Here is a 9,344-nt window from a genome sequence, read left to right on the forward strand (position 1 = left end):
GAACTCTACTCAACGCTCAAGTCAGGACTTGAGTATGATTTAAACCACTAGAAATCATACTCAAGACCTTGCCATTAGGGTCGTATTTCCAGTGCTTGAAATCATATTCAAGTCCTGACTTGAGCATTGAGTAGAGTTCTGGAATAGGATCCCTAAAGTATGTACATTTTTTCGAGTATTTTTCTAATTGCGTTCTGAAATTGAATGTTTGTCTTCCTTTGCAAATGCACTTGATAGTTTTGAACGAAAACTGTCATTGTCATGCATAGCATAGCATTGTTTTGGTTTTGTTGCTTTCGTGTCTTTTTTATATAAAATAAGGTTAAACCTCACAAATATCTTATAAAAATGAGCGAAAAACTCAAAGAATTGAGAGAGAGATCTCAGAAAAGGAAAAAATTACTCGCACAAGCCGTAAGTTGCAGTATAACCTACAATTCGAGTAACCACTGGTATTTGCAATTTTTGCTTCCTCTGCAGATTGATATTAATACATATTCGAATAATACGAACGTCTAACATAATCACACATTCGTTGTAAAGCCATTTTGAAGCGATCAACTATTGATTTGTAGGCATTACAAACCTTTCTGATAGGTGCTGTTTTTGAACAATTATCTAATTCCATACACATACCACAAATTACATGTCCAACTTTAGGTCATAACTCTCTAGAAGCGACACGAAAGTTAAAAAAAATCGTATAATCCTTTCACTATTTTACTGTGGCATTATAGTGCTTTATGTTTCATTGAACTTCCATGTATTTACACCGAAAACTGCTGATATCCAAGGTAGTGATGAAGTAAATGTTTGGTGTAGTGTTATAAAACATTTTCAGTTAGGGGTTCCAAGCGTAAGCGAGCTCCGGCAAGCATTAGGCGTGACACTAGACACCCCGTCGAAGAAGCAGGCTGTATCATCTGCAAGCCATGATGGTAGTGATAAACCTGCATCAAAAGAGCTAGCTGATGGACTTGTGTATACAGATTCTTCAACATTCTTAAAGGTTTGTTGTTTTTTCCATAACATAACATTAAACATTCTATGTATTTCAGACAAGACAAGATAAGAGCAGTAGCAGTAGAGCTCCTTGTGAAAGAGTTCATCCAGAGACGTACTGCTACCTTACCTATTTCTGTTGCCAAGCAGTAATGTGAGCATTACTGCGTTCCGGTTTGTAAGGGTGCTAGTGAAATTACAGGCACATGGGACTTGTTAACTATGTCTCAGGGCGATGGGTGCAATGGCAGTGACCTTCAGATCTCTGCGATTTAAAGCTCTGAGTGGCACTGCAACTGTCATGTACAGGCTTGTAGCTTACCATCAGGCGCACAACTTGTTTGTCCCGTCACTAGATATTATAATATATATATATACGAGGGGAGGTCCAAAACTCCGCGGAAGGGAGGGGGCCGGAGCCCGCTAATTACGCTTGCTTGATGTGGTACTAATCAGATACTCATTAGGGGTATATATATCAAGCTTCACCCTTTTAACTTCATTAGTTTATGAGATATCGCCCTACAAACAAGTAAATCCGGAAGAAAACTGCAAATATGGAGCAAATCGAGCTTCGTGCTGTCATCAAATTCCTTACCAAGCAAGGAAAACCTCCTCAAACCATTATGAATGAGATGGAAACTGTTTATGGGGATCAGTGCCCTGGTAAAACAATGATTTACAAGTGGCACGGGAGAATATTACGCAAGAACATTAGAGAGACTGAAGGAAGCTGTCAAAGAAGAAAGGCGGGGAAAATGGACAAAGGGTGTGTTGCTTTTGCAAGACAACGCACCGGTTCACAAGAGCAATGTTGCGATGGTTGCTCTACACAAGTGTGGCTTTCAATCGCTGACCCACCCACCTTACAGCCCGGACCTAGCCCCCAGCGATTATTATTTGTTCCCAAATTTGAAAAAAGAATTACGTGGGAAAAAATTTCGCAACGATGAAGAGGTTAAGGCAGCAATTTTAGCTCATTTTGAGAGCAAAGGGAAAAAATATTTTTTCGATGGCATAGAAAAGCTAATTTCGAGATCTAAAAAATGTATTGAGCTCAAAAGTAATTATATTGAAAAGGAAAAATAGCCTTATTGTTTTATATTATTTACAACCCCTCCATTCCGCGGACTTTTGGACCTCCCCTCGTATATATATCAAAGAAAAAAAATATTGTTCATTTAAAAAGTGCACATTAGCAATAGATCAGTTATATTTTTTAGGATCAAATAATATTATTCTGATGAATATTATTAAAATTTCACAAGTTTCTACACATATATAAACAAATAAATTCTCTCAGGCAGATGTCTCCCATCGCCGACACACACTCGTCCTCACTGTTGGACGCCACCGTATGGCTGGCGACGTCCACAGAGACGGGGGTCAGGGAGGGCCCTTTTCCTTCTCTAGTGAAGCCAGTGGAGAAAATGTCTCGTCGAGACGGGCACGTTTGGCATTGGTCGAGTACCTCTGTGCCTTGTGCGTTTGTTTGTTCCTTGGATGGTGGGGGTGCCCTTCCAGAGGCGTGCGAGTTCGGTCCAGTGGGCTGCACTAACGCGGTCTCTGCACCATTCCCGTCACCCGCTGGGGGCCGCGCCTCTCCCTCTTTCGGTTTTTCCTTCGTATTACGGCGCTCACGTTCTCGGAGTCGACCCCGTTTGTTCTTTCTTTGGCCTACCACTCACCGTAGGGCGCTGCTGTACGTTTAAATTTGTGCTTGATACAAACACTTTTGGGTTTCCCCTCCAGTACCACCGGTTTTGGGTGATTGAATGATTTTAGTTGATCTGCAGAATCCATGTTGCTTGTGTTCACTCTCATGACCCACCACGGAGCCCGCACCTTTGGGGATGTCTCATTCGGGACACCAGGATTATCAGGAGAGTATAGGTGCCGAGGTTAGGAGCTCACTGCGCGACATAGGGGGCTCGAAATGTGCGGCTGGCTGACCCGATCAAAGTCAGCCAGGTGTTCCCCGCACATACTCACCCCGTCAGCATGGCCGAGTCCTACCGTTTAGCAAGAATCAGGGCCGAAGAAGGCGTATTGCTTGCCGGGGTCCCCACCCCACTCGAGCTCAGCCCCCCAGGATTCCTTCTTTCTTGCGTACGGCACTCAACTGCGTAGGCATGAACACACCCTCCTGGGGTGTAGATTAAGACCGCCCACCACTAGCCATGGTCCACCCTCATAAACGCATGGCCGGGCCGCGTTGATCCCTTCGCGTCCTCACTAGCAAGACTCAGACTGAAGCCGAGAGTTGTCAGTGTTGGCCCCAGGGTGTACCGGCTACATCCTTGGGCATTCTGTGACAACATGTTATCACAGACTGCTCAAGAATTTCGCACGCGTGGAGGTGGAACAATTAACACACCCCAGTTGACTCGTATCTAATTGATTTAGCTGCTTAAAATAAGTCAAAGATTCAAGATCAGTTGGAAACTATCAGCCGAGTAATGAATAAGGTAGAGAAATGTTACAGGACACATTATTCTAAACTACATTATACCCTACAGGTTAGATTTGTTTATGGTTCAAAGACCAGGATCACAGTTGCAAGGCAATAGCAATATAAATTAAGTTCATGTGGAATACAATTATTTGGAACAGCAAGTTAATTTCCGTGACTCGTCATGGCAACGACATATGCTTAATATATGCAAAGAAAAGAAAAACAGAAGGTTGTGGAAAATTCAACACGATGAAAATAATAATTTCATTACCAGTAATAATTACTAAATATTTCAGGGTACACAGTCCTCGAACCCACACAACGACTACTGCCAGCACTTCGTAGACACTGGCCAGCGACCCCAGAACTTTATTCGCGACGTAGGACTGGCTGATCGGTTTGAGGAGTACCCTAAGCTGAGAGAACTGATCAAGCTGAAGGATGAGCTTATTTCCAGTAATGCCACTCCGCCAATGTATTTGAAATGTGACCTTAAGGTATGATACAATTACAGATAACCAACCATTTTTTTAGACTTATACGGAACCTGTTTAAGATAAGGGTTTCACTGCTTTGGTCGGCGACACTGCCGATCGGCCGTAGTCGCCGCCAATCGGCCGTCGTCGCCGCCAATCGGTTGTCGTCTCCTCCATCCACAGCAGGTGTAATATGTAAACCTTCGGCTGTTTTCTGCTATTGAAAGCGCTGTACAAACACGATCAGAGCCATTCGGTCATCTTTAGGTGCGTTCAGCGATAATCGGCGCTGGGATGACATAGAAATGCGGCAAGAAATCGATTCATTGCCAGTGATTTTTGCGCTTATCACATAGAAATAAAGCTCCTTTTTATCGACTTACTTACTTTTTTATGCAGCGACCTACTTCTGCGCGAAGTCTATTCAATGACATCCACACAGACTGCAGTAGATCGCGTCCTGTTGTGGTTACTTCTGGGAGGTGATGGGAATATATTCTCATTACACGTCAAGAAACATTTTTAATTATTGGTAACATAATTATTTAATTTCAGACCTTCGACCTAAAACAAATGGGCAACAAGTTTGACGTTATCCTGGTTGAACCACCCTTGGGCGCAGGGTGGCGCTGGGAGGACGTACTGGCCCTTGATCTGCAGCAGATTGCACAAGCTCGCTCTTTTATATTCCTCTGGTGTGGTAGCTCGGAAGGTATGTACATTTTTACAGTGTCTTTATTGCGTCAATTACAGTAAAAAGCCGTTAGGAGAGAAGCCACATCAAGCAGAGAGACTGGGTGTCCAGTTGTTTATCAAACGCGATTACCTACCTATCTGGCAGTTATAGAATGTACTATTTGACACCAAAATTATTATTGCCACGTACATATCATTATTATGTAGGATGTAGTTGCAATACCGACTTAAACTTCAATGTAATCATTTACTCATAAAGGGGAAATAGGCAGATAAGAATGAAACAAGTAAACATACTCACTTGTCAATAACTCTATTTAGTTAACACTCACTTCCTTTACAATCCTTTTTCCTCCGCTCCAGATAGACTGAGTTCTCTTCAATCCTCCTATCTCACGTTCCCGCTTCAAAATTCGTTAACATCACTTTGATGTTTTGTTCCGTCTAACTTTTCGTACGCTGCTGGCGCCCTGTGTTGCCAGACTTACTCAAACAGAAATTACTTACAGAAATACTCAGAACCAAAAACGAGTTGTTTAATATTGTTCCTATTCTCCATATTGTAAGCTAATTGCAAATCAAGTAAAGACTTAGGTAATTAAGGTAGCATCTAAGGCTCGAGAGGAAACAGCTTAATACAATTCACTTTCAATCATTTATTTCCCTGATAGTTCGTTACTAAATTACATAATAAAAGAAGACAATTAGTACATACCTGTATAAATTAACAACCTTTATATACGTCAACCACAGTACTCACAATATTACCTCTGGCTAGAAAATCCGAACACAGACTAAATAAACTTTCTTCTGCGACCACACCATCTACCGTTTTGGTGGGTTAACAGACTGTGATTTCATTGGTTAACGCTTTTGGTAGACCGATGCTTGATTGGTTGGCATTTCTTTTAGAAAGGGATTTAGGTACTTTTAAATGTTATTATTGCTAAATTGAAATACGGAAATGATATCAGGCAGACATTAATTTAGTCGTAAATTTTAAATATAATTAATATGAAAAACCTGTCAGTTATAATAATAAGTCCAAATCGCATACGTGCTTAAAGTATGACAATAATCGGTACAAGGTCTAATTTATATTCGTTAAGCTACAGTAACAATGTACAACTCCATTCCCCAAATCCCCACTCAATTTTGTAATCCCCCGACATTGTCTTAAATAGCCTAAAACCGCCTTTTCATATTTAAAAAATAGCCTAAATATTGCCAATTCGCCGATCGCTTTTTATGTCGCCGCACGACCCCTCGAAATATCAATGCTGGCGCCCCCTATGTACTCGGGCTCACCTTCGCTTTACAAACTTGCACTTTAATGAATACGTTTAATTATTACAATATGATTACAATACATAGCATAGTAATTGATCTACCGATATAAATACGTAACTGTTGATGACAATTATGTTGTTGTTTAATGTGATTCTCAAAGACCTTCTTAACACTCTCAGCTCCACGTGGCCTGTGCCGGCCGCCCAAAATTTCCATTCCATGTTCCATTTTTCTAAGCCCGATCTGTCAAAGGTCGACAGAATCAGCAGGACGACGGCTATCGGATGTCGGCGAACACAGCCAATTGTTTGGATCTTCTGCGTTTTCATTTAAAAATACCGACACCAGAAGTATCAATTAATGTAAGGGACAAACCACGGTTTTTCAGGAAAGCTAAAAAACGATTTTATTTTTTTATCTGTCTATAACTTTTTACTGTCTGCTCCAATTTTGATTGAATCTAGAGCAAAGTTTCTTAGAATTTCCTCTTCTTTCATGCTATAAACGTAAGACTTAGGAATGCCCAGTGGTTTAAAATATAGCACGTCCCTTAAATTAAAAAAGATGTTTAGTTGTGTCTTACGTTACTAATATATTATGTGTAAGAGAAATAGACAATTATACCTAATTCTATTATAAAGGATCCTTCACAATAGAATTACGTGTATTTTTTTATTTCTCACAACTAAACATGTTTTTTAAATGTTTTTTAATGTATGGGACATACTATATTTTAAACCACTAGACATTCTAAATTTTAATAATACCAATCGACAGAGCGGGAACTTCCGAATCCAATGATATTATGTAACTCATTTTCGACAAAATGTCCCTTACGTTAATTGATACTTCTGGTATCGATTACGCCTGTTTTTGGTTTAGGCTTGTTTAAAGCTTGAAGGTGTCCTGCTGGCAGCCCACATGGCCTGCTACAAAAGTTACTTAAGACCAGGGCCGCACCTGATGTGAATTACAACTTTTTTATGAACATAACCGACCTCAAAAGTTCGTGGAACATCTACATGTGTTTCATCATCATGTGTTACATCTATTTGCCAAATTTTATTAAAATTGGTTACCGGAAAGCGCGCGAAACTGGATTCATCCCCCAGTTTACCACGCTTATACTGGAATATTCTCTTCAAATTTAAATGGGACCAATAACGAGGTACTGTAGCTGGAGCGTAGCTTAGGATGCGTACCGAGAGGTACTTTTGTAAATATAAACTGGGATAATCTTCAAAACTTGCTTTATTGTATTCTTTCACATATTTTCTAATTCGGGTTACATTACGAACTCTCAAGATGTTCTATTCTTTCTTATTTCATTTTTCAAACACATTCTAAATACAAAACTCTATTCACTCAGCCAGTGATTCTACTCATAGAGTAGAGCCTAGACTACAGTACCTTCTCACCAACAAAAAAAGATATATCAAAATCTGTTCATAAATGCCGAAGTAATCCCGTAACATGCATACAAAAAAATAGTCGAATTGAAATATCTTTTTTTGAAGTCGGTTAAAAAATGCTTGTCTCACGCGCCGCCCACTTGGCTTGCTACTTCAGAAAAATCGTTTACTCCAGAGCGCTGAGAGTGTTCAATGTGGTTCATAGAAGTATCTTGGAATCAGTGATGTTTACTTTCGTTTTTAGGATTGGACATGGGCAGAGAGTGCCTTAAAAAATGGGGTTTCCGTCGATGCGAGGACATATGTTGGATTAAAACAAACATAAAAAACCCAGGGCATTCGAAGAACCTTGAACATAACGCTGTGTTCCAACGTACAAAGGAACATTGTCTCATGGGCATCAAAGGGACTGTCAGAAGATCTGTGGATGGCGACTTCATCCATGCCAATGTGGATATCGATTTGATCATATCGGAGGATCCTGAGTTTGGAAGCACGGAGAAACCTATTGAGATATTCCACATTATGGAACATTTCTGTTTAGGAAGAAGAAGGTCAGTTTGCGTTTTGTTATTTAGATCTAAGGAGGCAGTGCCTTAAATGAAATTTAATTAAATAACGCACACACACACACTCAACATAGCCCCGCACTAGGGAAACCCTATGTCGCGGGTGCCATGGACACACACATAGACAACCACAAATTGCACCCAAACTCAAGAGAGAAATAAATGTAAGCCATACAAACATATCTCCCGGCCCGGGAATCGAACCTGGGACCTCTGCGTGGCAGTCCGGCATGGTAACCGTTCGGCCACGGAGGCAGTTAATAGTTAATAGTTGATTAAAATTTTATAAATAATATGAGGAGTAACCAGACATTACAGATTCTACTTGACTGACTTTTTGCTTAATGGCCAAAAATCTAACACAAGTCATTAATACTTGTTAATTCTTTGTTTGTCGACGTGTTGAATTTTTTTTCCAGAGTTCACCTCTTTGGTCGTGACTCCACAATCCGTCCAGGCTGGGTGACCATCGGCCACGAACTAACCAACTCAAACTTCAACGCGGAACTGTACGCCGCAAACTTCTCCGAGGGCAGAGAGAGCACCGGATGCACCGAAAGAATAGAGGCGTTGAGGCCAAAAAGCCCACCCAATACTAGTAAAGGACAGAGGCCGAGAGGCCGAGGAGGGTTCAGGGGCAGAGGTAGAGGTCGAGGCGCTATTTAGCAGTGGTTTTGTGACATTTTTGTATTTGTAATTTTATGAGAAATGATCATATCGAAAAATGATTCAAAAATAGAGGTGACACGGCCTACGAGTCCGAAGGGACGAAAATAGAAGCCTATTATGCCAATAAAGGACTTCATAGCTTCAGGACTACACACAGTTTTTGTTTTAAGATGTAATCGTCGCACATGAAATCGAATACTGTCGTAACTCAAAAGTAACTGAAAAGAAAGTTCAAAAAATTACTGAATGACACCAATAAATTTATATTCTCATTTATAAGTGGATAACTAATTATTAGGTATAAAGAAACACAGTCCCCATTATTCGCAAGGTTCATTCTTTATTTTTGAATTTTCAAATTTGACACTAATTCTATCGGTTTTGAGTTACGACAGTATTCGATTTCATCTACGAATATCCAATGTCGATTGAAACTTGCTGCTTCACGGATGGTAAAGAAGTTAGCGTGTCTTATCCCAGCGTCACCTTGATCGAGTTTCAAAAATTAGAATAGTTCTAACCACAATACTGATTTAGTCGATCCGCCATTAAAGTTGTTCGGGCGGCAGTGTGGGGGTTTGGGTAATAATGATAGAAATACGTTCGGTCCTCATGAATTTACTGGGGAAGTATAACAGGGAAAAGGTGAAGAAAAGAAGAAAGGAAGGACAGGCTGTAACAAAAACAGGTAGGTTTAAAAACAGGTACAATCATAACAGTGGCTTTTTTTATTAAGGGTCTTGGCTTGGATACAAGCCCTTTGAGCCATGTCTTC

General features: G+C 40.5%; 1 protein-coding gene across 1 annotated transcript; it reads left to right on the top strand.

Annotated features, from left to right (window-relative positions):
* Positions 1 to 348: 348 nt before the first annotated feature.
* Positions 349 to 8,869, top strand: LOC113232292 (N6-adenosine-methyltransferase non-catalytic subunit). Its single transcript, XM_026466964.1, has 6 exons — positions 349 to 414; positions 842 to 1,009; positions 3,754 to 3,954; positions 4,489 to 4,645; positions 7,576 to 7,885; positions 8,320 to 8,869. Exons 1-6 carry the CDS (start codon positions 349 to 351, stop codon positions 8,564 to 8,566), a joined length of 1,149 nt encoding a protein of 382 aa, XP_026322749.1. The 3' UTR covers positions 8,567 to 8,869.
* The last annotated feature ends 475 nt before the right edge of the window (positions 8,870 to 9,344 follow it).

This window comes from Hyposmocoma kahamanoa, unplaced genomic scaffold (assembly GCF_003589595.1).
Source record: "Hyposmocoma kahamanoa isolate Upper Pololo Valley unplaced genomic scaffold, ASM358959v1 68, whole genome shotgun sequence".
Classification (NCBI taxonomy): Eukaryota; Metazoa; Arthropoda; class Insecta; order Lepidoptera; family Cosmopterigidae; genus Hyposmocoma; species Hyposmocoma kahamanoa.

Bases quoted from the DNA above. Each gene is read 5' to 3' on its own strand.
- LOC113232292 (XM_026466964.1), top strand. From the start codon at position 349: ATGAGCGAAAAACTCAAAGAATTGAGAGAGAGATCTCAGAAAAGGAAA. The intron at 1,010-3,753 runs GTTTGTTGTTTT...TAAATATTTCAG, and splicing joins ATTCTTCAACATTCTTAAAG to GGTACACAGTCCTCGAACCC. The intron at 3,955-4,488 runs GTATGATACAAT...ATTTAATTTCAG, and splicing joins ATTTGAAATGTGACCTTAAG to ACCTTCGACCTAAAACAAAT.